Source organism: Ammospiza caudacuta, chromosome 25 (genome assembly GCF_027887145.1).
Source record: "Ammospiza caudacuta isolate bAmmCau1 chromosome 25, bAmmCau1.pri, whole genome shotgun sequence".
NCBI lineage: Eukaryota > Metazoa > Chordata > Aves > Passeriformes > Passerellidae > Ammospiza > Ammospiza caudacuta.
The window spans coordinates 7,104,238-7,132,108 of NC_080617.1; the positions used below are offsets into that span (position 1 = coordinate 7,104,238).

General features: G+C 48.3%; 1 protein-coding gene across 2 annotated transcripts; it reads left to right on the plus strand.

The window, feature by feature from the left end:
• Positions 1-1,240: 1,240 nt before the first annotated feature.
• On the plus strand, positions 1,241-27,722 carry MACO1 (macoilin 1). 2 transcript variants are annotated; one of them, XM_058819873.1, is made up of 11 exons: positions 1,241-1,495; positions 9,005-9,146; positions 9,841-9,967; positions 10,812-10,935; positions 11,252-11,430; positions 12,237-12,735; positions 18,317-18,475; positions 19,123-19,305; positions 22,953-23,073; positions 24,884-25,058; positions 26,420-27,722. In XM_058819873.1, exons 1-11 carry the CDS (start codon positions 1,482-1,484, stop codon positions 26,620-26,622), a joined length of 1,926 nt encoding a protein of 641 aa, XP_058675856.1. In that variant the 5' UTR covers positions 1,241-1,481; the 3' UTR covers positions 26,623-27,722. The 2 variants fall into 2 exon arrangements, with proteins under 2 accessions (XP_058675856.1, XP_058675855.1); XM_058819872.1 differs by lacking the exon at positions 1,241-1,495 and adding an exon at positions 1,570-1,826 and having other exon boundaries at positions 26,420-27,720.
• The last annotated feature ends 149 nt before the right edge of the window (positions 27,723-27,871 follow it).

Consider the following 27,871-nt stretch of genomic DNA (forward strand, 5'->3'; position numbering starts at 1 on the left):
CTGAGAGGCGTGAGCAGGGAGCAGCTCCTTATCGGGGTTATGGCAGGAGCCAAACGGAGTCCGGCTCACATGGGCTGAGCTCAGAGTGTCTGTGGACAAAGCCACAGCCACGGTCACAGGCACAGCCACAGCCACGGGTCCTTTTTCTGGCAATCCTGCCAAGCCACGGGTCCTGGTGTTCTCTAAACACGGCAACTGCTCAAGCAGCAATTTTAGAATTAATTTAGCTGGCACAATGAGCCTTTCTGCTACCTGTTTCTAAATCCCATCCAGGGAGAACACCCCAAAGGTGAGGAATTCACCCGTTTCCCCCCAGGATGGCACATCGGAAAGGTGATGCTTGGATTCACAGCTTGTGTTTTCAGAGACCAAAGCTTGGTGATCTTTGACAGGGTGAAGCACAAAGTAACTTTTATTAGGGAAAAGTTCTTTTGTACGAGGGTGGTGAGGCCCTGGCAGTGTCCAAGGCCAGGTTGGACAGGGCTTGGAGCAGCCTGGGACAGTGGGAGGTGTCCCTGCCATGGCAGGGGATGGAATGAAGTGATCTTTAAGGCGTCTTCCAGCCCAAACAAATCCGTGATGCTCCAATTGTAAAGTATAACTCCACCGCCAGGAAAACACCGCCGTGCCTCAGCCCAGCATCCTCCTGGGGCAGCTCTAACGCCGTTTAGGGACCCTCACACTCAGCCGACCGGTGCCGGGCCGTGACTCGGCAGCCCCCGGCGGCGGCAGCACCGGCGGGACCCGCCCGGCCCCGCCCCTCACTGAAAGCCCGCCCCCTACTTACAGGCCGCCCTTAGGGACTGCGCTCCCATTGGCCGAGCGCAGCTCCTCCTGGCCTCTGATTGGCCTATCCCCAGCACGGACCGTCTTTGGGCGGCGCGTCCTGTATTGTGATTGGCCCGATGTCTTGTCACTCAGCTACGCGCGCTATTTATTGGGTGGTGCGGCCTGTCCGTCACGTTGGGGGTTATTTTGCTCTCCGGTGAGCGGCAGCGCAGGCCGCGTTGTGGGGGCGGCACCGGGCGTCACAAACTGCCACTGCCTGACTCTGCACCTGAGACGGGGTGTCCCCTTCCCCAACTGCCCATTTGCCAGCGAGGCTGTCAATCAAGCGGGAGAGGTGGCACCTCGGTGCTACGGTGACAGAGGAAATAGAGCCCTCCTTCTTCCGTTTCCGAGTGGATGGCTGAGCTGTCCTTTTATTTCTCTGTTTATCCTCCATTGGGCAATTTTGCTGTCGGTCACCGCAGGGGGCGGGAACTAGCCAGCAGCACAGTGGGCAGGAGGAGACCAAAATCTGTATTCTGATTGGTTGACAGGCCATCAATCACAAATAATCCTCTCTGATTGGGTTGCAGGGCCGTCATTCACAGTGGTGGGCGTGCCACGAGACTGCACGAGGCGGGCTCAACTTTCTGACACTGCGATTGGTCCGTTTTACCGTCTGTCTGCGTTTGCCCGCTGCCGATTGGTCCGACATGCTGTCACTCAGGTGGGATCAACCGTTTGATTGGCGATCGCCGGGGAGGCGGGGCGCTGCGCGGCGGCTGCGCGGGGGGACACGGCGGGGAGGGACGGACCAGGAATTATTTTTATTTCTTTGTTTCCCGGGGAAAAAAAAGGAAAAAAAAGGGAAAAAAAGAAAAATAAACCCAAAAAAAAAGCCCCGCGCTCGGGAACCCCCCGCGGGGGCGGATGGTGCTGCCGTGAGCGGGGCGGGCCGGGCCGGGCCGGGCCGGCGGGATGAAGCGGCGGAGCGCGGACTGCAGCAAACTGCGGCGGCCGCTCAAGCGGAACCGCATCACCGAGGGCATCTACGGCAGGTACCGAGCGGCCGCCGCGGCGCCGGGAGCGGGCGGGTCGCGGCCCCGGGCCCCCCGGCCCTGTCACCGTCATGGCGCCCCGGCGCCCCTCAGGCGCTGCCCCGCCCCGGGCCCTCCGCGCCCCCGGGGCTCCGCGGGGCCGGGGCTGCTGCTGGCCAAGGTGCTGCCGGTGCTGCCGGGAGGGAGCGGCCGGAGCCGGCCCCGGGGTGCGCGCCCAGCGCCGGGGCCTTCGCCCTGGGTCACCCCCGACGCTGCCGGAGCTCCGAGCCTCGCATGGGGAGGGTTCCCCGGCGGTGCCGGAGCTCCGAGCCTCGCCTGGGCAGGGTTTCCCGGCCGGCTCTCACAGCTGGGCGCTGCCGGAGCTCCGAGCTGCCGCTGCCGCCTCAGCTGGGTCTGCCCGGGGAGGCTTTCCCGGCTCGGCATTCCCGGGCTCAGGCTCGCACCCGGCGCGGCTGCTCGCTCGGGGTCTCTCAGAGTTGTTCTTGCCGGGCTGCTGGGGCTGTGGGGAAGCCGTGAGAGCTGGGAATTGCCGGGGCAGGGATGGACGGCCCGGTGTGGGCAGAGCCCGGTGTGTACCGGGGGGACACAGCAGGTGCCCGGCTCGCTCCTGGCCCTGGCAGCGAGGAGCCCAGCAGCGCTGAAGGGAGATGCACGTGGGACGTGTTGTGTTTTCCAGGTGCTCCCAGGCCTGGTTTGTGTCCCGGGGATGTTTCCTAGGTGCTCACAGGGCTCACAGGTTTGTGTCTCAGGGATGTTTTCCAGGTGCTCATAGGTTTGTGTCTCAGGGATGTTTTCCAGGTGCTCACAGGTTTGTGTCTCAGGGATGTTTTCTAGGTGCTCACAGGGCTCACAGGTTTGTGTCTCAGGGATGTTTTCCAGGTGCTCACAGGGCTCACAGGTTTGTGTCTCAGGGATGTTTTCCAGGTGCTCACAGGTTTGTGTCTCAGGGATGTTTTCTAGGTGCTCACAGGGCTCACAGGTTTGTGTCTCAGGGATGTTTTCCAGGTGCTCACAGGGCTCACAGGTTTGTGTCTCAGGGATGTTTTCCAGGTGCTCCCGGGGCTGGTTGATGTCCCAGGGATGTGTTGTGTTTCCCAGGTGCTCACAGGTTTGTGTCCCAGGGATGTGTTGTGTTTCCCAGGTGCTCACAGGTTTGTGTCCCAGGGATGTGTTGTGTTTCCAGGTGCTCCCAGGACTGGTTTGTGTCCCAGGGATGTGATGCTCCAGTTCTAAACTGGAGTTTCCCAGGTGCTCACAGGTTTGTGTCCCAGGGCTGGTTTGTGCCCTAGCACCCATCCCGTGTAAGGAGCAGCTCAGAGCTCTGCTCTCCCGACTGTGGCAGGTTTTTATGTTTCTGTGGCGTGCAGTAATTGTGCATTTCTCAGTCAGCAGGAGTTTGGGTCAGGAGAGCCTTGGGAGCTGGTGAGAGCTGTAGTAAATGTGCTGCTGTCCCATTTCTGTTTCTAGTTCAGTGGGGTTGATGAATGCAGCGCCTGGAAACCTGAGCGAGCTCATACAATTCAGATGTTAACTTTGCATGAGGGAAGCAGCTGCTGGGGAGCTGTGACAGGAATAAAACTGTCCCAGTGTGCTGCTTATCCCACTTGGAGTGAATCTGTGAGAGTGGAGAGCTTCTTGCTTCAGACTTTCAGCTTTTGGGGAAGCCCTGCCTGGAATGGTAAAGAAAATAATCCCTTGTGTGGAAATTACTATTCAAGGTGAAGAATAATTCAAATATGTTAGAAATTGTTTATAATTTGATTTCAAAAGTCATTCCAAATGCTTTGCCTTTGAGTGAGAGAAGGAGGGGAAATCAGGGAAAGCTCAGAGGAGCTCCAGGAGCTGAGTGTGTGCAGCAGGGAGAGCTGCTGGAGTCTCTGAGCAGCTGAGGCACCTCTGCCTTTGCTCCTCCTGGGATGCTTTGGTTCAGGGATGGATTTTTAGCCTTTGTTTCACGTGGCAGTTTGCTAAACAGAAACAATCAGTGTGCTCAGAGTGTTGTCACACAGAAAAGGAGAAATAGTGGGAAGGCTTTTCCCTTTGCAATCTAAGCAGAGGGAGGTTTTTCTACATGGATCTGGGATCTTCCTTTTTTAAAATATTTTTTTCTGCTTCCATAATTCACTGGTCAAATACAGGTAACTTCTCACAGAACTACAGTTGTCTAAATTCTTGTAATTACTGCACTTACTTATTCAGCTTATCTTAATTGTCCCCATCAGCTTACACAGCCCCAGTAAATGCAGTTATCGGGAGGAAGCATCCTGGCTTTATGGGCAGAGCAGCCAGGCTGAGCAAACAGCACCATTGGGATGCTTAACTCTTTGTTTTGTTTGGTTTTTAAATTAAGCCTGATCTTAAATTAAGCCTCCTGTCCAGCCTGGCATGTGAGCAAGGCAGAGCTGTCACTGTGAGTGAGAGCTGGGAAAATGAGGAGTTTTGGAGCAGGGAAAGAAGGAATTGTGCTGCAGGGAAGCTCTGGTGGCAGAGTTCACTGCACGTGTAAAACTGAAGAAGATTATAAAAAGTGATAGAAAAACAGAACAGGGTTAGCAATATAAATTCCTGGGCTGCACTGAAAGGTGTGGATGATCTGGGAATGCTGATTTTTGCAGTGACTTATGCTCTTCAGAAGTATTGCAGGATCTGTGGAAAGAACTTTATTATAATTAAAAATAACTGCTTCCAACAGATCTCCAGACCCACCACACTCATGGTGGGAATAGGAGGGTCTCTTATTTCCACAGTTCATATTCCAAATTTTGCCTTGTCCTGTGTAAAACAATGGCAACAGTTTAAAAATGCTCAAGTGATTTAACATCTCCTACCTTTGGCAGTGTGCATGCATTAAACCCCTAATTGTTAATTAAAGCATTCATTGCAGCTTGTCATCAGTTGAGCAATTAAAGTTTATTTGTTCCTGCTTGTTCCTAAGTCTTCCCAGTCCTCATCTTTGCTGTGGCTGAAATCCTCCAGCTGCATTGCTGCTGTTGCTTGCTTTGGCTCTGCCCGGTGCCCCTTTCCTGGCTGGGCAAGTCTCGAGATGAATTCCACACATCCCTGCTCGGAGCTGTGCTGTCACACCAGCTGATGATGCTGTCTCATGGGATCCCTGACAATACTGGAATATACTGCGTGTTCCCTCAGAGCAGGGTTATTTTAGCTGGATGGAAATTGCCCTGTATGGCAGCCAGGTGGGTGCCTGGCTCAGCTCCAGGTGGCCCTGGTGGCACAGGACAGGACTCCTGGGTGCCATAAACACTCCTGGTTCCCTCTGCCACCCGGACCCTGGCAGGGCTGCGTTCCAGGGATTTCTGACAGCCAAATCAGCTGGAAGGGAAACCAGCACTACCTCCAGGAATGTGGCCTTTTTTAGGCTTTTCTTGAAAATCCAGAATCATTCCTCCTGCTCATTTCTTTTACCAGCTTCCTATAGAGGCTGAAGCATTTTCTGGAGGTCTGGAGCAAAGCAGCAGAGCTGCCTTTTATGACTTGAGCTTCAGTGCAGGGCTCCAGTGTCATTTATCCTGCATTTCATGTGCTCTGCTGTGCCCTGGCTCTCACTCCCTGCAGCTGAAGGGGCTCCTGTGGCTGCATTTTGGGATTTTTGGGGTTCACAGCTGAGTTCCCAGCGCTGGCAGTGCCTGCTGTGGCTGCATTTTGGGGGGATTTGGGGTTCACAGCTGAGTTCCCAGTGCTGGCAGTGCCTGCTGTGGCTGCATTTTGGGGGGATTTGGGGTTCACAGCTGAGTTCCCAGTGCTGGCAGTGCCTGCTGTGGCTGCATTTTGGGATTTTTGGGGTTCACAGCTGAGTTCCCAGCGCTGGCAGTGCCTGCTGTGGCTGCATTTTGGGATTTTTGGGGTTCACAGCTGAGTTCCCAGTGCTGGCAGTGCCTGCTGTGCCAGCCCCACAGTGCTGGGAGCTGACTGTGTGCCCCTGCAGGGATTTATTTCCCTTTCCTCTGCCCAGCTCAGGGCTGGGTGCCCTCTGTGCCCTGAATCAGGGCTCAGGAGCTTTCCTGAGTTTCCTCACATTTATTTTCCTTTCAGACCTGTGGCTGGCAGGTGTTTCTCATGGTCAGTGCCAGCAGTGATGTTTTCTGCCTTTCAGACTCGCTGTGTTTCCCTCCTTCTGCCCACTGATAACAATCTTAGATATGTTTGTGTGCTTATTAGATAAAGCTTTAATATTTGGTAATCTCCCCTCAGCATGCCTGGTGTTGTGGCTGCTGGCTAACCCCGAGCTGGGGGGTTGTTGATTGTTGGGTGATTTCACCCAAATGCTCAGATTCACCTTTTTTAGGCTCACCTGTGCCCCTGGCTCCCTGCCAGGCTGGGGCTGCCTCCCACCCCACTCCATTGTCTCGGATGAGTCAGGCTGCCAGTGGAACATGCCAGGATTGCCTTTCCAGCCTTTGGGCCTTGCTGATAACAGTGGGATGGAATTAAGGCTTGATCCACCCCCAGTCTGGGTTTGGGGTGCAGAATTGGGCCTTTTCCTAGGGATTTTTGGCTGTGTTTTTACCTTAGAGCTGGCAGAGGATCTGCTCCTGCAGGGCAGTAAAAGGAGAACAAAGAACAAGAGAGGAGAAAAAAAAAGGGGAGGGGGGGAAGGAAATGGCATCTGGCACTTGCAGGGGGAGGAGGAATAAGGAGGAAAATTATTTATTTGCAAATTCAAATGGGGAGCAGAGGCACTGCAGGGTTATGAATAAATCTTTCTATTCAGTGTACATTAGCCATCAACTGACCTTTCAGAGAAACTGCAGCTCTGCAATCCCTGCTCCTCCCTGCCCTGTGCCCTGCTCCTGGCGAGGATGTGTCCATCCTTCCTTCCTCACCCTCCAGCACTGATGCCATATGCTGTTCCATGGGGAAAGCCCTGCCCCTAAACCTCTGCCAGGGCAGATTTTTGCCATGTGTCAGGAAACTGGATAACCCAGATTTTGGGTATTTATCTGCAGGAATCTTCCCTGTATTGGGATCCACCTCAGAATTCCAGTTGGCCTCGTGGAATACACTCGATCCTGTGCAATAAACAGGTTTTCCAGGGATTTAATTCCTGGGGATGTGTTTCAGCTGGGCTGGGGCTGGCCTGAGCACAGACCTGGCTGTGCAGCACCTCAGGGCCAGCAGGATCTGAGATTTGGGCCCTTCCCTGCTGGGGCCAGCCCCAGGATTGAGAATGTGAGACTTCCCTGAACTCCTGGAATTCTGAGTGCCTTTGGAGCCTTCAGACAATGAGGAATAGGCTCTTTAATAGTGTTGGCAAAACCTCCTTACAAGCGTTGCATTGTTCCAATTCCACTTTAGAAGGTGCTAAGTGTCAGCGGGGCCCTGGGATTGATATGAATTAATATCAGAAATCACTTTAATGGCTGTGCTACAGAACTCCTGCTCAGCAAATGCTTTCACTTGGAGTGGCACTTCAGGGCTGGGCAGCATTAGTCCTGACAGCCCTCGTGTGCTGAGGAAAATGGGGTCTGCTCCTGCCTGGCAGTGGCAGGAAAATAAACAATAACCACGGGAGTGACCCAGGGAAATGCTCCACAACACAGCTAAACTGAGCAGGGAATTCCTGGCTGTGATGGTTTTATGGAAATCCTCAGATCTGGACCCAAATGTCACCTTTAGTGTCAAATATTCCCTGAGTGCAGCTGCTTTTTACAGATTTCTGGTGATTATCTGAGCTGTAAATAGACAGGGAAAGGCAGCCTGTGGAAGCACCAGGACAGTGTGACCATTTAAGGGGTTTTGGTGTGGGATATTTTGTTGGGTTGGAGGCTTTTTGCAGTACTCCCACTGAAATTTTAGTTTCATTCTTCTCTAACAGTAATTTGTGACTGGGGCTAGGTCCCTCGGAACTGAAAACCCTGAAAGCACTTCCTTAACTTTGCAAGTGTGTGCCATTAATTTTGTTTCCATTCCCCTGAAGTGTTTCCTGGAGCCTTTTGCTGTATTTTTTCCCAGCCAGTTCAGTTGATAAGGGCTCTCTCAGGCACCTGCCGTCCACCTCTGGCTCCCAAGAGATCCAGGAATTTTCCTGGGTTGGGTGAGAGCTGCGCAAGTTCAATCATTTCCAAACCTCTGCTGGCACCCAGCTCTTTCCCTGGAAATTTGGGGTTTTGTCCCTTCCCCAAAGCTGTGAGCAAGTCCCTAAAAAAGCCCCGAGCAGGGCAGAAACTCGACCCTGCCTGGCACTGGTGCCAACCTTGGCACCTCCCACTGAACATTCCAGGGCAAAGTTCTGCTGCTTGTGCTGGCACAGGAGGGAAAACAAGTCACTAAAAGGACAATTTGCATTTGATTTAAATGAGAAACAAATATTTTTAACCCTTTTTTCTTCTGTTGTAACCTAATAGAGTTACAACAAGGTATCGAGGAGCTGGAGTGACAGATCTGGGGTGGTGGGTTTGGGGGAAAAGGGGTTTTGCTGCTTTTTTGGAAGAGTGGATTGGGCTGATGCCTCAAGTGTTACTTGGGTACGAGCTCAGAGTGTTTTTAAGCCCTGTTGCCAAGAAGGATCATCAGTGGTTCAAAATGCAGGGCTCAGAACATGGGAATGTGGCTCAGAAATAATTAAAAATAGAAGTTAGGCTGGTCTCAGGCCTCACGTGCTTCCATTTTTCTGAGGTTTGTTTGTTTTTAAGGGATCCATTTGCCTTCATAGAAATGTTTTCAAATCTACCACTGATAACTCAGTATCCAAACAGTCCTTAAATTGCTGTAGGCTTAAAATACATCTCAGTTTATTGGTGTTGCAGTCTGTGTTAAATGAGGGAACATCTGCAGCCTGCTGAGGAGGGGAACACGAAATTCCTGAGCACCAGGGGCAGGAGGGGACTGGGAAAGGAACACTGCAGCTGGGAGAGGTTACCTGTGGCAGGACTGCCCTGTGTGAGATTGCAGAGGGACGTGGTGCTGATGAGCAGTGACCCTGCTGAGTGTTGGGAAAAATAAATACAATTCAGCGTGAGCTTCATTAGGCCAGGCCTGCTGTAATGGGATAATAAAAAAAAACAAAAAAACGAACCTAAATGTATTTTATAAAATTATTTTGGCTGGTATTTTCTTCTATATTGTCCTTAGTTTTAATTCTGAATATTTTAATTAAAAAAAAAAAAATCAGTTTGTCTGTTGGAAATCCTGACCTGAAACTTGCTTTTTCCTTCCCCCAGCACCTTCCTGTACCTGAAGTTCCTGGTGGTGTGGGCCCTGGTGCTGCTGGCAGATTTTGTGCTGGAGTTCAGGTTTGAGTACCTGTGGCCCTTCTGGCTCTTCATCAGGAGCGTTTACGATTCCTTCCGATACCAGGGCTTGGTGAGTGGCACAGAATATTCCATTTTCCACAGGCACAGTGGCACAGAACCTCCCCAGAATATTCCCAGGAATATTCCATTTTCCTCAGTGACAATGGCACTGAGAGCCCCCTCACAGCACCAGGGCTTCTGTCTGATGGATACTTGATCCATGGCCAGTGGAAATGAAATAAAGATTTATCCAAATTTCACCACGGAGAAATATTGTTTAAATTCCTGAGCTGGGTTTGAATGAATCAGAATTATATCTAACATTATATGTGTGTAAACAGGCGAGACTTTCTGCATTATTTTAAAGAAAACCCTCTATATAAACTTTTAAAATATGTATATATATGTGTATATATATACACATATGCTATCTGTCTATAGGGTTATATATATATATGGTTATATAAAAATATACATATCTATATAAAATATTGCTATTTATATATTTATATAGATTTGGATATTTATTTTATATAAATATGAAATATATTTTTATTTAGAAATACTCATTTGTATATAAAAAAATATATATTTTAATATTAAAATTAAACATGTAATATTAGAAATATTGGGGATTTATAAAGTTATAGCTATTAGATATTTTATGTGAAATTTATTATATGTATTTTAATATATATAAAAAACTGTATTTGGGTTGGAATAACCAAACTCTCTTCTTTTTCCCCCTCCCTCCTTTCTTTCAGGCCTTCTCAGTATTTTTTGTGTGTGTAGCATTCACCTCCAACATCATCTGTCTGCTCTTCATCCCAATCCAGTGGCTGTTCTTTGCTGCCAGCACCTATGTGTGGGTACAGTATGTGTGGCACACAGGTGGGCATTATTCTTCAGTTACAGCTTCCTGACTCATTTATAATTTCTGTATTTCCAACTCTTCTCTATTGACAACTTCCAGGGCTCAGTGTGTGTCTCACATCTTTTAGGAACAAATCCCCTCTGCTGTTGCCTCACTTAATGCAGCTTTTTTAGAGTTAAAAATTTTGGTTTGTTTTTTTGTTTTGCATCTCCAGTCAGCAGGAACTGAAGGGGAATAAACAGGAATTCCAGAGCAGTTAAAAGAAAATTGAATTCCTGACTTTAAAACTCTACTGCAGTGATTGAACAATTACAGAGCACACAGGACAAGTTTGTGACAGTGTTCTGTTCTTCCACACTCAGTTGTTGTGCTGATAATCTAGTTAATAATGTGCAAATATCAGTTATTTCAGTGATCAGAGTTTAATTCTGTGTTAGCAAAGCTGGATCCAGTTTCTGAGCTGGTGGTGCCAGAGGCTGCCCTCACAGTTTGGGATTCCATGGAGAATTTTTATCCCCCTCTGCTGCCCTTTTCTCCCTGAGTTTGTTCTCACAAATCCCTGGGTTTGGATGAGGAAATGGAGCTGGGGGAGGTGGTTTAATTCCTTCCCACAATCAAATTTAATTTAAATTTTTTCAGGGTAACTTTTCACTCCCCAGATTGTTGGATTTGGGGTTTGTTGGGAACATTTTGTGTCAGCCCTGATGCCAGGGGTGTGATGGGAACTTGCTTTTTTTTTTTTTTTTATGAAAATCTTTAAGGTTTGTTTCCTCAGACTCCTGAAATGTTGTAAAAATAACTTTCAAATCTTTGCTGCCTGTTCTCTGTCCCTGAGTGCCTCTGTTTCCCTTCTCTCCACAGAAAGAGGTGTGTGCTTACCAACAGTATCACTGTGGATACTTTTTGTTTATATTGAAGCAGCCATTAGATTTAAAGATTTAAAAAACTTCCACGTGGACCTTTGTCGTCCATTTGCAGCACACTGGTGAGTGCTTCTCTGTCCTTTATTACCCAGGAAAATGAATAATCAGGGTTTTTTATTTGGGTCCAGGGCTTGGCTGTTCAGTTTTCCCCTCACAATTCTGCCATGAAATATTCCATGAGAAATGTGTGTAAACAAGGACCCAGTGCCACCTTTCTGTGCTGGGAGGAATTTGCAGTGTGGCTATCTCAAGCATTTCTTGAAACAGCAAAAACCACTTTAGAAATCAGTTTCTGTGGAGCATGTTCATATATATACGAATATGTGTAGATGAATTATGTATATATTTGATTAATATTGTTGTTTTTTTCCTCCTCAGCATTGGCTACCCTGTTGTGACTTTGGGCTTTGGCTTTAAAAGTTACGTCAGCTACAAGATGCGGCTGAGGAAGCAGAAGGAGGTGCAGAAGGAGAATGAGTTCTACATGCAGCTCCTGCAGCAGGCTCTGCCCCCAGAGCAGCAGATGCTGCAAAGGCAAGAGAGGGAGGCAGAGGAAGGCAAGTTATCCCTTCGTGTGTGCTCTGTTCTGTGCTGCTCCAAGGAAAAATAAACCCCAGACGTGCTGGGGAGGAGCTGTGGGGGTGTTTGGGGGTCCCAGGATGGGGGGAGAGATGAGAATCTTGACTCCATCTTTCAGAAGGCTGATTTATTATCTTACTGTATATATTACATTAAAAGAAAATGATATATTGACACTCTACTAAAAGATTAGAAGAAAGGACTGATAATAAAATCTTGTGACTGCTGACAGCCTCGACACAGGTGGCTGTCATTGGTCACCGAGTAAAACCAATTTCACAAGCTGGGTAAACAATTCTCCAGATCACATTCCAAAGCAGCAAAACATGGAGAAACTGAAGCTTCTCAGCTTCTCAGGAGAAAAGATCCTGGCAAAAGGATTTTTCATAAAATTTGTCTGTGACAAGCAGCTGCTCCAGCAGCTCCTGGCTCTGTTTGGTGGGAGGGTGGTGAGCTCAGAGGGGCAGAAATGAAATCACTTTGGAGGGGTTAATGTGACAGGAAAAGGGAATTGTGGCCCCTCTGCTCAGTTCCTCATTAGCAGCTGCATCAGTCAGTGTTGTGTGAAGCTCTACTATTTATTCTTAAATCCTCTTTCCTGCCTGGAATGAGGCAAAAAGCCTTAAAATTGGTGACTTTGGATTCTCTTTTCTAGAGAGTCTCCAATCCTGATTGTTTCCTGCAGGGAATGATGGATGTGTCCATAATGATTTTTTCTGTCTGTGGCATGGTATTGATGGATTTAATGAACTAAGTTGGTTTTTTTTTCACTTTGGTGTTACAGCAGCCAAAGGATTATCTGATATGGATTCCTCAATACTCCTGCAGCACAATGGGGGCATTCCAGCCAACAAAAAGATCTCTGCAACGTTGCCAGAGCTGGAATATCGAGAAAAAGGGAAAGAAAAGGACAAGGATGCAAAGAAACACAACCTTGGAATAAACAACAACATTTTGCAACCTGTAGACTCTAAAATACAAGAAATTGAATATATGGAAAACCATATCAATAGTAAAAGATTAAATAATGATCTTGTAGGAAGTACAGAAAACCTCTTGAAAGAGGACTCATGCACTGCCTCGTCCAAAAATTACAAAAATGTCAGTGGGGTTGTGAACTCCTCACCCCGCAGCCACAGTGCAACCAACGGGAGCATCCCCTCCTCATCCTCCAAAAATGAGAAAAAACAGAAATGTGCCAGCAAGAGCCCGAGCACACATAAGGACTTAATGGAAAACTGTATTCCTAATAACCAGCTAAGCAAACCAGATGCACTGGTAAGGTAAGTTGGGCCTGAGCCTTGTCTCATCCTCCCTTGCTCCATCAGGACTCGGGGGTTTCATTTGCTCTTTATCAGGAAAATGTCATTTGTGATCATGTGGAATTGTGCAGTGGTGGGACAGGATCTCCAGAGATGTGTGCAGCTGTGTCCTGGGTTCTGTTTGCATTCTGGAGCAGGTTGCTTCCTGTCTGGCTCAGGATCTGCTGCTCCCCTGGCTCACAGCTCTGGTGTGAGGCACCAGAAATACTCTGGTGGAAGGCAGGAGGAAAACCTGAGGAAATCAGCTCATCTGTCCCTGCCTGCTCCTGCCTTGCCTCCAGGGAGCTCACTGGGCTTTCTTGCTGCCTGAACAGGTGCTTTGGTTTTGTTTTTCCTTTGGAGTGTTTGGCTTTTGCTTTAATCTTCAGTTCCAAGTGAGTGCAGAGAGCCAGAACTGCTGTGGAGCTGAGCTCAGCTCTGCCCTCAGCCCTGGGACCTGGCAGCATGGAAAATCCCAGCTTTACCCTGCTCCTGGAAGTTCAGAGGGACATGGAGCTGTGGGATCAGAGGTGTTGTCATGTGCTGCCAGGAAAAGCAGCAGTGAGGAAAGGGCTGTGGCTGTGCATGGAGACGTGTCTGGAACAAAAACTGTCCCACAGTTCTGCCCTTCTCCAGCATTTCCCACCTGCTCGTGTCTCTTATTCCTTCTTCCACCAATGGTGGCCAGCTTAATGGGCAGGTCAGCCTTGTTTTCCCTGCAGGTACCTTTGATAATTGGGCTTTTATCTCAGAGGATTTGTGCTGTGGGAACACAGTTACTTCAATGGAAATATTATTTTCCCTTCTGATAATCACTCTACCCGGATTGACATACCCCTGCCAATTAAACACTGGACTAATTGATACCTGATGTCTGTGGAGAACCTGTGTGGGGTTCAGAAAGTAACCAGCCAGTGACATCTGTGACAGGATCCTGCCAATTAAACACCTGGACTAATTGATACCTAATGTGTGTATAGGATTTGTGTGAGGGTCGGAAAGCAGCCAGTCAGTGGGATCTGTGACAGGATTAGTCCAGTTAAACACCTGGAAAGAGCTGCCAGCCTGGGGATGTGTGCTGGGACAGGGACTGAGGGTTAAAGCTGCTGTGTTCAGGAGTTTCCTGCTGAAATCCTTGTGTGGCAGCTCAGAGCAGGTGCTCACCAATTCCCCAGGGTGAGTTTTGGATTATAGAAATGAGTCTGCAGCAAAACAGATCCTGTCCTGAGGCAATTGCAGCTGCTGGAAGGACACAGAGCACAGCTGGACTCAAAGGGCCTTACTCTGCCCTGAGAGGGAATTCCTGAAGTCTGAACTCCTTCAGACGAGTGTTTTTGGGATGTGTGGCTGTGGAGTTGTGGCACAGGTCCCTGGAGCTGTTTCTTGTCCCTGATGTCCCCATGCAAACAGCCCAAACCCAGCTCCTGCTGCAGTCATCCATGGAATCTTGTTTCTGCTCAGCCTGGCTGTGCAACTCCCACACCAGTGAGAGCATAAACTCACCTGACAAATTGGATGGCATGGATGCACTTAAATTTAAAAATTCATGGTGCTTTTTTATTTTAACCTTGTCCATTATCCCGTTCCTGGAGTTCCAGGCGTTTGTTCATCAGTTTTTCCACTTGCAGGAGTGTTACTCATTCCTGTTATTAAACTTTCAGTCTGCTGGAGCCTGGAAAGGGCTCAGTGAAGTCCTGATTTGTTCAGACTCAGCTTAGATCTGCCCAGCTTCCAAATAAAGCTGCTTTTTCTGACCGGGTGTCCAGCAGGGTGGCAGAACCAAGCTGCTTTCCTTTTGTGTCCACAGAGGATGGCCCTGGGCTGAGTAACCAGGAGCAAATGTGAAATATTCCTTCTGCAAATGTGAAATGTTCCTTCTGCTGCTGGGGCTTGGGATTAGCAGGGCTGGAGACAGTCAGGATCAGGAGGTTTTGGAGACCAGGAGCTTTACAGGGTTGTTAACTCTGTAAAGTTAAAGTTGTTTGATGTGTTCTATGTGGAAGGGTCCTGAAGTTAAGGTTTATGTATGTATTTTATACATGCTCTTATTTGAAGCTAAGCTTTTCCTTTTGCTGTGTCTGGTGCAATGTCAGGGCCTGAGTTTTATGGAGAGGAACTCCCTGATGCCCATCCCTGGGGATTCTCCATCCTTGCTGGAGCTGAGGGGTCCCAGGGGCTCAGGAACCTCTGGGGATTTCTGAGACATCTCCTGAGGGTGCTGGGAGCTTGTCAAGCCCTTCAGCACTGAATCTGTGATGTGAGTTCCTCTTTCCCAGCTCTGTGGCCATGGGGCCATTGGAGGGATCCATTTGGGATCAGCCTGGGTCCCTTTGCACTCTGCTGTTTGTCAGAAGAGCAAACCCATCCCTTCTCCCATTTCCCTGATTTCTGAGGTGGAGCAGATTCACAGCCTCAATATATGGAACAAGTCCAAGCTGTAATTGCTGCAGAATTATTTTTTTGTTGTGTATTGCACATTACACTGCAAAACCCATGACCTGCCTCTGCCTTTCAGCACCCTTAAAAATCCCTGCTCTGAAAGCACACAAAACCTGGCAGTGCAGCTTGGCAGGACTGCCTGTATCCACAGAGGTCCTGCCTTTGGCACAAGAGGTGATGAACAAGCTGTCTCATGTACTAATTATTCCCACAGATAACGAGGACATCTTCTGGCACTTGGACTGGGAAAATTCTTGGTGGAGCAAAAGCTGCTCTGCCACAGCTTATTTCACTTTTCCTAAAATGGTGTTACCTGCAGGGACAGACTGGGAGGTTTTTAATGTGAATTTGTGGCCATTTGGTGCTAATATTGTAAAATTTGGTGACATCACTGGTGGGCAGAGAGGGGCTGGTGCCTCCTGCTCACCCCCTGGCTGGGTTAAAGCAGCAGAAGGTTTCCTGTGGCAGCTGCAGGGGGGTGATGGCCAAGCTTCCCTGCCCCAGGAAGGCAGGCACAGAACTGAAAATCAGGATTGGGAATGGAAATGAGGAGTGTGGGAGCCAATCCCTCCTGCAGCCCCTTCCCAAGGCAGCAGGGAACTCAGGAACAGAACATTTCCAGCCCTGAGAATGGCAGCAGGGACAGGAGGGACCTGGCTTTTTGAGGGTTCCCTGGCTTTTTGGGAGTTCCTGGCTTTTTGGGGGACTCGTGGCTTTTTTGGGGGTCCCTGTCTTTTTGGGGATCCCTGTCTCCTGCTCCCAGGAGCTGCAGGGAGAGCCTGTCAGTCCCAGCAGGGTCACAGTGGCCCCTCAAAGGAGCAGCTTCACTGCAGGAGCTGCTGGTGCCAGGCAGAGCTGGGGCTTTTGGAGAGCATCTCAGGGCCCTGTGGGAACTTTGAAATGATCATTTTTATATAAACAGCGTTTCATTTACCCAACAACTGCCCTGTCCATCATTTAACACTGCACAGGGTGGCACCACTCCCCTAAAACCAGCTGCTCGTCCCATTTTGGGGCTGAGGTTGGAATATTTGCTCAGGTTTGCAAGTTCTTTCCCTCAGCAGAGCACCAAGTGATTTGTGCACTTCCCTTTGAGGTGAGTATTTGCTTTGTGCTGTTACTATTCGCCTGTAAGTTGATTTTTTTTCTGTCTGAGGGTGCTTTTGATCATTTATAGAGCACTGAAGGAGTTAATCTTGTGGGAGGGCATTTCCATGGATGTGGAGAGGCAGCTGGGGCAGGAGGGGGCTGAGGTGTCCCAGCCCAGCCCTGCTCCCCTGGCTCCTCATTCCCCCTCTCATCTCTCTGGGTGTTTTTGCTGTTCCAGAGCCACCTCTCTGGATTTCCTCAGCCTTGGGGATCCCACACTTTCCCCCTGCACTCAGTGGCACAGATGTTCTCCCTGCAGCCAATAGCACAGGATGTTCTCCCTGCTCATCTCTCAGTACCTTTTAGGCTGAGTTTTCCCTGCCCTGAAGCCCAAAAATGTTTCATTAAGAAATCAGAAGGCTCCAGCCATTCATCTGCACTGCTCAGTGTCACTGAGGGCAGCTCTTTTTGGCTTTTGTGAGTGCTCTCCTCATCTTAATGTCCCACTGCCACCAATTCAGAATGGAAGCCTAGGAAATAAAAGCACCTTCATCTTCTTTATGGACACTTAAAAACTCCCCAATCAATAGCTGGCAGAGCAGAGGAGGCTTGTGTGAGAATGGCTGGGGTGTATTGCTTTCAGTGAGTGTGTAACAGAGTTTAAAAGGGTTGATTATTCACCTGTGATGTGTTTTTAGTCTAGGAATCAATAACCTCATTTGTGGGAGAAAATGAAAGTGAGCTGAGTGCCTCTCCTCCAAAATGTGTTTTATTTAACAATATTTTAATTAAAAAGATTATATGAATCTTCAGGAACTTTCCAAAGCTACAATTTCAAGTGTAGAGCAGATGGTCTCTGTTCAAGAGCAATTAAAACTAAATTTACTGACTCCTGAGCTGGGGCTGACTTAACACATCCTCTTACTCGGCATGCACATCATGTGCTGCAAGAAAGCACCAACATGTTGAGGTGACAATTCATAGCTCTGGCTGGCAAATCCAACTCAGCATTTGTGGACAGAATTAAATCTGTGTGTGTGTGTGGCTCTGTCCTGCTTTGGAGCAGGACAAGATGTGTACAATATTTACAATAACTTCCCAATATCACCTATGTTAGACAGTGAGCTTCTACTCTAAACCAATCTAAAAGTGCCACCATCACCCAGAAGATGGAGGCCAAGAAGAAGAAGGAAAAAGGCTGGACATGCCCAAATTTCTCCATCTTGCCCCCTGAACCCCCATTCTAAAAACCCCAAAAATCTATTTTTCACCCTGTGATAAATTCACAGTCATTCTACTTAAACTTTCATGGCTTGTAATACTTCATATAAGGTTGGTATTTGGTTTTTTCCAAGGGCTGAATCAAAGGCCCAGAGTTCTTGGTCTCTGAGCTCCCTGACAGGGTCTCGAGCCCTCCAGGGCAGCCAGAGGAATTCCCTGGGTTCCAAATCAAGTAATAAATCCAAATATTATCCCAAATAAAATTACTTTATTTATCCCAAATAAAGTAATAAATAATAAAGTATAATAAATTAATAAATGAGCCTTGAGAACACGGTGTCTGCCACAGACATCTTTTATGAAAAGTCTTTTCTTTAGGATTTTTCCTTTTGAGAAGCTGAGAGGCCTCAAGAACAAAATGTAAACAATGGTTATCTGCTGCTGTAGAATGCAACAGGTGGATTTGTGATTGGTTTATGTTAGTTATTTCTAATTAGTGGCCAATCAAAGTGTGCTGGCTCAGACAGAGAGTCCAAGCCACAAGCTTTTGTTATGATTCTTTCTTTTTTTATTCTTAGCCAGCTTTCTGATGAAATCTTCTATTCTTTTAGTGTAGTTTTAATATAATATATATCGTAAAATAATAAATCAAGCCTTCTGAAACATGGAGTCAGATCCTCGTCTCTCCCCTCATCCTCAGCCCCCCGTGACAGTGTCACAGGAGTCAGGTGCACCATGCTGCCTTTGTGGGGCTCCTGGTTTCCCTCAGCAGGGAGCCCATCCCCACCCCGTGCTGCTGTCCTTGTGCCCCCAGGTTGGAGCAGGACATCAAGAAGCTGAAGGCTGACCTGCAGGCCAGCAGGCAGGTGGAGCAGGAGCTGCGCAGCCAGGTGAGCTCGCTGAGCTCCGCCGAGCGCGGCGCGCGCGCAGAGACCGGCCAGCTGCGCCAGGAGAACGAGCTGCTGCAGAACAAGTACGTGGGCGCTGCCAGGGGGGAATGTGGGGACATGGAAACACCCTCCCTGCTGAGCTGGGGTCATTTGGGGTGCTTATTATTGTCATCTGGAAAGAATTAGGAATTATCGTAATCTGGAAATTAATTATGGGATTCTCAAGGATATGGGAGTAGGAATAACAGTTTGTTATTAGGAATTACTGTAATCTGGAAATTAGGGGTTCTCAGGAATGTGGAGTAGGAATGACAGTTTGTTATTAGGAATTTTTGTAATCTGGAAATTATGGGGTTCTCATGCAGAGATATGGGAGCAGGGATGAGTTTGTTATTAGGAATTATTATAATCTGGAAATCTCAAGGATATGGGAGTAGGAATGACAGTTCGGTATTAGGAATTGTTGTAATCTGGAAATTAAGGGGTTCTCAAGGATATGGGAGTAGGAATAACAGTTTGTTATTAGGAATTTCCAGATTACAATAATCTGGAAATTACGGGGTTCTCAAGCAGGGATATGGGAGTAGGAATAACAGTTCAGTATTAGGAATTGTAATCTGGAAATTTAGGGATTCTCAGGGATATGGGAGCAGGAATAACAGTTTGATTTTTGTGTTAAATAATCCTAAAATGAGAGACAGATTTTAAGATCACTCCTGTCCCCCTGCAGATTGCACAACGCTGTACAGATGAAACAAAAAGACAAACAAATGATCAGCCAGCTGGAGAAGAAGCTAAAGGCAGAGCAGGAGGCACGAACCTTTGTAGAAAAACAATTAATGGAAGAAAAGAAGAGGAAGAAGTTGGAAGAAGCAACTGCAGCACGAGCTGTAGCCTTTGCTGCTGCTACCAGGTGCTCTGCCCTTGGGAGCCTTTGGGTGGGAAAGAGGAGCCTGTGTTTGATCTTTTACTTTAAAAAGTCTTTTATGTAAAAAAAAAAAACAGCTTTATTTGCATTGAGAGGCTCATTTGTGTTAAAACAAGGCAGGACTGGGAGATGTCTCCCCTGCAGCTGAGCCTCAGTGCCTACATGACATTTACACATGTACATGTGCTCTAAATTACCTGCTCTTCCTGCAGTGTTGTGTCCTGCTCAAAGGAGCATCTCCCTTCACCTGGGAACTGGGAATCAAGGATTTGTACAGTGACATTGGCCATAATTCTGGAATTTTCCTGCTGGGGCAGTGCTCCTTGTGGGGTTCTGCAGTCCCACAGTAGCACATGCTGGGGGCACTTTAACCTGCAGGGCTCCAAATGTCTAAAAGGAATTATTCTTGCTTTTCTGCTCTCCCCAGAAAGGAATGAATCCCTTATCAATTGGAACATTGATTAATCCCTTATTTGGGTTTAGCATCCCCCAACATTCGCTTATGTGGGTTTAGCCATGCCCACATTGCCTTATTTGGGTTTAGCCCCTCCCACATTGCCTTATTTGGGTTTAGCCATGCCCACATTCCCTTATGTGGGTTTAGCCATGCCCATATCCCCTTATTTGGATGTTGCCCTGCCCACCTTTCCTTATTTGGGTTAAGCCACACCCACCTTTCCTTATTTGGGCTTAGCACCACATTCCCTTATTTGAGTTTAGCCCTGCCCACATTTCCTTATATTTGGGGTTAGCCATGTCCTTATTTGGGCTTTGCCCCCCCCGCATTGCCTTATTTGAGTTTAGCACCTCCCACATTCCATTAGTTGTCTTTAGCCCGGCCCACATTCCCTTATTTGGTTTAGCCATGCCCACATTCCCTTATTTGGGGTTAAGCCACACCCACATTCCCTTCTTTGGGCTTAGCCACACCCACATTCCCTTATTTGGGTTTAGCCATGCCCACATTCCCTTATTTGGGGTTAAGCCCTGCCCACATTCCCTTATTTGGTTTAGCCATGCCCACATTCCCTTATTTGGGGTTAAGCCACACCCACATTCCCTTATTTGGGCTTAGCCACCCCCACATTGCCTTTTTTGGGTTTAGCCCTGCCCACATTCCCTTATTTGGGTTTAGCCCTGCCCACATTCCCTTATTTGGAGTTAAGCCATGCCCACATTCCCTTACATGGGTTTAGCCCTGCCCACATTCCCTTATATGGGTTTAGCCCGGCCCAAATTCCCTTATTTGGTTTAGCCATGCCCACATTCCCTTATTTGGGCTTTTCCCCACCCGCATTGCCTTATTTGTGTTTAGCACCTCCCACATTCCCTTATTTGTCTTTAGCCCTGCCCACATTCCCTTATTTGAGTATAGACCTGCCCACATTCCCTTCTTTGGGGTTAAGCCCTGCCCACATTCCCTTATTTGGTTTAGCCATGCCCACATTCCTTTATTTGGGGTTAAGCACTGCCCACATTCCCTTATTTGGGCTTAGCCACCCCCACATTGCCTTTTTTGGGTTTAGCCCTGCCCACATTCCCTTATTTGGGTTTAGCCCCTCCCACATTGCCTTATATGGGTTTAGCCATGCCCACATTCCCTTATTTGGTTTAGCCATGCCCACATTCCCTTATTTGGGCTTTGCCCCACCTGCATTGCCTTATTTGTGTTTAACACCTCCCACATTCCCTTATTTGTCTTTAGCCCTGCCCACATTCCCTTATTTGGGTTTAGCACCTCCCACATTCCCTTATTTGAGTTTAGCCCTGCCCACATTCCCTTATTTGAGTGTAGACCTGCCCACATGCCCTTATTTGGGGTTAGCCATGCCCACGTTCCCTTATTTGGGGTTAAGCCCTGCCCACATTCCCTTATTTGGTTTAGCCATGCCCACATTCCCTTATTTGGGGTTAAGCCACACCCACATTCCCTTATTTGGGCTTAGCCACCCCCACATTGCCTTTTTTGGGTTTAGCCCTGCCCACATTGCCTTATTTGGGTTTAGCACCTCCCACATTCCCTTATTTGAGTTTAACCCTGCCCACATTCCCTTATTTGAGTGTAGCCCTGCCCACATTCCCTTATTTGGGCTTAGCCATGCCCACATTCCCTTATTTGTCTTTAGCCCTGCCCACATTCCCTTATTTGGGTTTAGCACCTCCCACATTCCCTTATTTGAGTGTAGACCTGCCCACATTCCCTTATTTGGGGTTAGCCATGCCCACATTCCCTTATTTGGGGTTAAGCCCTGCCCACATTCCCTTATGTGGGTTTAGCCATGCCCACATTCCCTTATTTGGGGTTAAGCCACACCCACATTCCCTTATTTGGGCTTAGCCACCCCCACATTGCCTTTTTTGGGTTTAGCCCTGCCCACATTCCCTTATGTGGGTTTAGCCCCTCCCACATTGCCTTATATGGGTTTAGCCATGCCCACATTCCCTTATTTGGTTTAGCCATGCCCACATTCCCTTATTTGGGCTTTGCCCCACCTGCATTGCCTTATTTGTGTTTAACACCTCCCACATTCCCTTATTTGTCTTTAGCCCTGCCCACATTCCCTTATTTGGGTTTAGCACCTCCCACATTCCCTTATTTGAGTGTAGACCTGCCCACATGCCCTTATTTGGGGTTAGCCATGCCCACATTCCCTTATTTGGGGTTAAGCCCTGCCCACATTCCCTTATTTGGTTTAGCCATGCCCACATTCCCTTATTTGGGGTTAAGCCACACCCACATTCCCTTATTTGGGCTTAGCCACCCCCACATTGCCTTTTTTGGGTTTAGCCCTGCCCACATTGCCTTATTTGGGTTTAGCACCTCCCACATTCCCTTATTTGAGTTTAACCCTGCCCACATTCCCTTATTTGAGTGTAGCCCTGCCCACATTCCCTTATTTGGGCTTAGCCATGCCCACATTCCCTTATTTGGGCTTTGCCCCTCCTGCATTGCCTTATTTGTGTTTAGCACCTCCCACATTCCCTTATTTGTCTTTAGCCATGCCCACATTCCCTTATTTGAGTGTAGACCTGCCCACATGCCCTTATTTGGGGTTAGCCACACCCACATTGCCTTTTTTGGGTTTAGCCATGCCCACATTCCCTTATTTGGGGTTAGCCATGCCCATATGCCCTTATTTGGTTTAGCCATTCCCACATTCCTTTATTTGGGCTTTGCCCCACCCACATTCCCTTATGTGGGTTTAGCCATGCCCACATTCTCTTACATGGACTTTGCCCTGCCCACATTCCCTTATTTGGGGTTAAGCCACACCCACATTCCCTTATTTGGGCTTAGCTATGCCCACATGTCCTTATTTGGGCTTTGCCCCACCCACATTCCCTTATTTGGGGTTAAGCCACACCCACCTTTCCTTATTTGGGTTTAGCCACTCCCATATTCCCTTATTTGGGAATACTTTCAGTAACTGCATTGCTGTGAGGGGAGTCGCTGTGCCGAGCAGACCAAAGTTGGCTCCTTCTTTTCAAGCCTCAGTTTTTATTTTGTTTTAGTTGTCGGTGTTGGACGCAGCTGAGGAGGGGCAGGCCGGCTGTTATCTCTGAGGGCTGCTGTTATCTCTGAGGGCTGCTGTTATCTGTCTCAGCTGCTGAGCTGTGCTGTGTCCCTGCAGGGGGGAGTGCACCGAGACCCTGCGGAGCCGCATCCGCGAGCTGGAGACCGAGTGCAAGAAGCTCAGCATCGACATCAAACTGAAGGAGGACCAGATCAGAGAGCTGGAAATCAAAGTGCAGGTAATGGCCAGCCCCAGGGACTCCGGGCAGCACCCAGGGAGAGCTCCCAGCCCTCCCACATCCCTGCATCTGCAGCACACCAAGGCCCAGGGAGTGCAGATCCTGCCCTGGATGGGGGCAGGAGGGACCTGAGGCTCCTTCCAGATACTTCCATGGTTCCAGGAGGCTCCTTCCAGACCTTTGCATTGATCCAGGAGGGACCAGAGTTTCCTTCCAGACCATTCCATGGATCCAGCAGGTTCCATCCACACCATTCCATGGTTCCAGCAGGTTCCTTCCAGACCATTCCATGGTTCCAGCAGGTTCCATCCACACCATTCCATGGTTTCCAGCAGGTTCCATCCACACCATTCCATGGTTCCAGCAGGTTCCATCCACACCATTCCATGGTTCCAGCAGGCCCAGAGGCTCCTTCCACACCATTCTCTTGGTTAAATGGGGATTTATTCCCCCCACACCCACTGGTGTGTGTAGGCTGAGGGTAGAATCCCCTCAGTAGCATTTTTCTCCTCATGCAAGGAGCTTGTGGCCACTCTCATTGTAATAACTAATGAATTTCACTGAAGGTTGCTGATCCAGGGCAGTCTGGAGCACTGGCCAGGCTATTATTTTTGTGTTAAAGTGCCTGAATATTGAAAATACTTTGTGGCAGGTGTGCAGCAAACAGAGCTGGGTTTGTTACAGCTACAGAGCTCAAATGTGTGCCCTTATTCCTGTCCTAAAGATGTGCTCAGACTGACAATCTGCATGAAAATGGATTTTTAATGCCTCTTCAAAGCCCACCTGGTGCTGCTGTGGACTTGTTTCCCAGTCACAGGTGCAGCCTCCTTGTCCCTGGATTTACCAAACCCTTGACAACAAGTGTGGCTTATCCCTGGAGTGTTTGAGCATGGCTTCCAGATAATTAAACCCAGCCCTAATTAAGCTTTTTAATTCCATGAACATCTTCAAACTGTTAGAGAAGCTTTTTGTTGCAGGCATTAATATTCTACCCTTTGCACTCTTGTCCCTCCATTTGAAGGTATAGAATATTTTTGTATTTTTTTCCCCCCAGCCACAGTTTGCCAGGATGACATTGTTTTGCTCCTAGGCTGACATTTTTTGCCCCTCAGGGTGGGTTTTTTTGCCCCCCAGGCTGGCATTTTGTTGCCCCCCCTCCCCAGGATGGCAATTTTTTGTCCAGTAGGCTGACATTTTTGCCCCCTAGGATGACATTTCTGCCCCAGGCTGGCATTCCTGGCATGCTCATCCCTGTGTCCCTGCAGGAGCTGAGGAAGTACAAGGAGGAGGAGAAGGACACCGAGGTGCTGATTTCAGCAATTTTGTCCCCCAGGATGACATTTCTGCCCCCAATCTGGCATTTTTGCCCCCCTAGGATGCCATTTGTGCCCCCTAGGATGCCATTTGTGCCCCTAGGCTGGCACTGCCCCATTCTGACCCCATTTTTCCCCTGCAGGAGCTGAGGAAGTACAAGGAGGAGGAGAAGGACACCGAGGTGCTGATTTCAGCAATTTTGTCCCCCAGGATGACATTTCTGCCCCCAATCTGGCATTTTTGCCCCCCTAGGATGCCATTTGTGCCCCCAGGCTGGCACTGCCCCATTCTGACCCCATTTTTCCCCTGCAGGAGCTGAGGAAGTACAAGGAGAACGAGAAGGACACCGAGGTGCTGATGTTGGTGCTTTTTTTGCCCTCTGGATGATATTTTTGCCCCTTAGGCTCACATTTTTCCCCCTATAGGTTAACATTTATGCCCCCAGGCTGGCATTCCTGGTATTCTGACCCCATTCCTGGTATTTTTTCCCCTGCAGGAGCTGAGGAAGTACAAGGAGAACGAGAAGGACACCGAGGTGCTGATGTCGGCGCTCTCGGCCATGCAGGACAAGACCCAGCACCTGGAGAACAGCCTGAGTGCAGAGACCAGGATCAAGCTGGACCTGTTCTCTGCCCTGGGAGATGCCAAAAGGCAGCTGGAGATTGCCCAAGGTACCTGGGGGCTTCCATTCCACACAATCCCGGGGAATTCTCAGAGGGAATTTGGCATTGGCAGCTTTGGGGATGTGGAGCCGGAGCCATCTGAGCTCACCTTCCCAGCCCATCATGATAATGAACACTAAAATAGGTGTTTCAATTAATTCATTATTTTCTGCAGTTTATAAACCATTACAAGGAGCTGGAGATCTTTTAAAGCTCTGAAAAAACTCTCTCATTAAAAGAGATAAATGAAATTAAGCTTGTTAAGCTGCTCTCTTGCCATCCTAATAATAATATTTTATTACTCCTCAAGCAAATAAAACTTAAATTTGAGGAGAACCCAACCTGTTTTAACCCTGAACAGGTGAGGGGAGTGTGGGCACTGCCACCAGAGGGAGCAGAAAACCAACATCAAACCCAGCCCAGGCTTTGCAGCTGTGCAAACCATGGAGCAACTCAGTAACTTTGCATTTCATTTCCCTGCAGAAGGTTGTTTGACTGCAGGAATATTTAATTAGAGGGAGAAATTGTTTTGTTTTGTTTCAGCAATGGGTTTTTTCATCACCAGGTTGCAGGAATTGCTGTGGTGGTGGTGTGAAAGCTCAGAGAGAAATGATGGGAATGGGAGAGTTCAGAAAATTAACAACTTTTATGACCAAATACTTGCTTTTTGTGAGGAGTTTGGAGAAGGGGAATGGAAAAAGGCAGAAAAATGAGATTAAATAGAATTATTCTTTAGGAGTGGTGCAGCTGTGAATGCAAGTAATGCAAAATTATAATGGGAGGGTTGAGATTTGTTCTGTGATAATTGGAGATAATCAAACCCAGCTCTGAGCACAGACCAGGAGCTGCACAGGGGTGGTTTCAGGAGTGTCTGTCAGGCAGGGAAGGGAAGCTCTGAGCTGCTGGGTGCTGATTTCAGGACATGATCTGAGCTCCTGGGTCGTGATTTCAGGGCTGCCAGGCTCTGAGCTGCTGGTTGGTGCTTTCAGGGCAGGCTCTGAGCTGCTGGGTGCTGATTTCAGGGCTCTCAGGCTGGAGAAGGGAAGATCTGAGCTGCTGGGTGCTGATTTCAGGGCTCTCAGGCTGGGGAAGGGAAGATCTGAGCTGCTGGGTGCTGATTTCAGGCTCTCAGGCTGGGGAAGGGAAGATCTGAGCTGCTGGGTGCTGATTTCAGGGCTCTCGGGCTGGGCAAGGGAAGATCTGAGCTGCTGGGTGCTGATTTCAGGCTCTCAGGCTGGGCAAGGGAAGATCTGAGCTGCTGGATGCTGATTTCAGGGCTCTCGGGCTGGGCAAGGGAAGATCTGAGCTGCTGGGTGCTGATTTCATCCCTGAGCTGCTCTGAGCGCCGCTGTGCTTTTTGCCGTCCGCAGGGCAGATCCTGCAGAAGGATCAGGAGATCAAGGAGCTGAAGCAGAAGATTGCAGAGGTGATGGCAGTGATGCCCAGCATCACCTACACTGCAGCCACCAGCACTCTGAGCCCCGTGTCCCCACATTATTCTTCCAAATTCGTGGAGCCCAGCCCCTCTGGACTCGACCCCAACGCCTCCGTGTACCAGCCCCTGAAGAAGTGAGGGAATGCCAAGGTTCTCTGTGCCCCCGGGGGTCTCTTGCGGTCAAGATTGAAATTGTTTCGTGTGGGACTGTGTTTGTTGTCATTTCCAGCAGGAGAAAAGAGCATTGGCTAGAGCTGCCCATCGGTTTTTCTTGTAAATTTTTAGGGAACCTCACAGAACTTTGCGATTTGTTTTCCTCGGCCAACGCATTAAAAACGATTCTTGGTTTTCAAGTAGCCAATTTTGCCTTTTTATGTACTCTTGCATGGTTTCCTCTTGAAAAAAAAAAACAAAAAAACAAAAAACCACAGGGCTTTGCTTGGTTTTGAACCCTTTCTCCTCAGTTTTTTATTTAATTATTAAATTGGATTTGCAGATTCATCCGGTGAGGAAAACCCCTCAGTTTGCCAGTGAAAGGGTTAAACAACCCAACAAAGCTTTGATTTATTGATGTGTTCAATACAAACACGTGGATGTTGCAGAAGATAATTTGATTTTCCCCCCTCAAAGGACCAAACAAATTCCAGGGGCGTTGTTGAAGGGAAGGAATAAAGAATAGCTGATGATGTGATGGTGGTTGTTGTGTGAAATATTTCTATCCCCAATGGTGTTTTTTTCAGTCATGGAGAATCGCTGAACAGTCTTGTCCACAGTGCCTTGGGAAAAGACATTTCAAGAGGAAACTTGATGGTTTAAAGTATTTTTTTTTTTTTTTTTGCCCCCTTCACTGTCATCCAGCTTCTGTCCCAGAGCTCGTTCAGAGCTGCTCGTGCTTGGTCAGATCCAGGCTCCATCCTCTGTTTCAGTTCCAAACTCTGCAGTTGTTTGTCCTTGGTGGTGCTGCCCTGGAGAGTGAAGGTGGAGCTGTGCAATGTTCTGTACACGAGACACTGTAAAGCTGCCTAATAAAAGCTGCAGTTCTGGGGTTTTTTATTTATTCACCTCTCATTCACACTTGGTGTCCCCTCCTGTCCCAGGGGTTCCCAGCCCTGCTGCCCAAGAGTTGGGGATTTATTGAGGAGTTTTCATGGAAACACTCAAATTTAACACAAAAATGTGAACTTGGGGTTCTGAATCAGGAGTTTTCCAGGAAACCCTCAAATTGCACCAAACACTCAGATTTAACACAAATTAAAAATGTTGAGTTTGGGGTTCTTACTGAGAAATTTTCAAGGGAACCCTTAAATTGCACGAGTTAAAAATGTGAGTTTTGGGTTTTTATTGAGGAGTTTTCAAGGAAACCCTCAAATTGCACAAAATGTTCAAA

What these genes read in the sequence shown, in the direction of transcription:
- MACO1 (XM_058819872.1), top strand. Translation starts at nt 1,747, where the DNA reads ATGAAGCGGCGGAGCGCGGACTGCAGCAAACTGCGGCGGCCGCTCAAG. An exon ending in ACAGTATGTGTGGCACACAG is followed by an intron (nt 9,968 to 10,811) that starts GTGGGCATTATT and finishes TTCTCTCCACAG; the next exon opens with AAAGAGGTGTGTGCTTACCA. An exon ending in AACGAGCTGCTGCAGAACAA is followed by an intron (nt 18,476 to 19,122) that starts GTACGTGGGCGC and finishes GTCCCCCTGCAG; the next exon opens with ATTGCACAACGCTGTACAGA.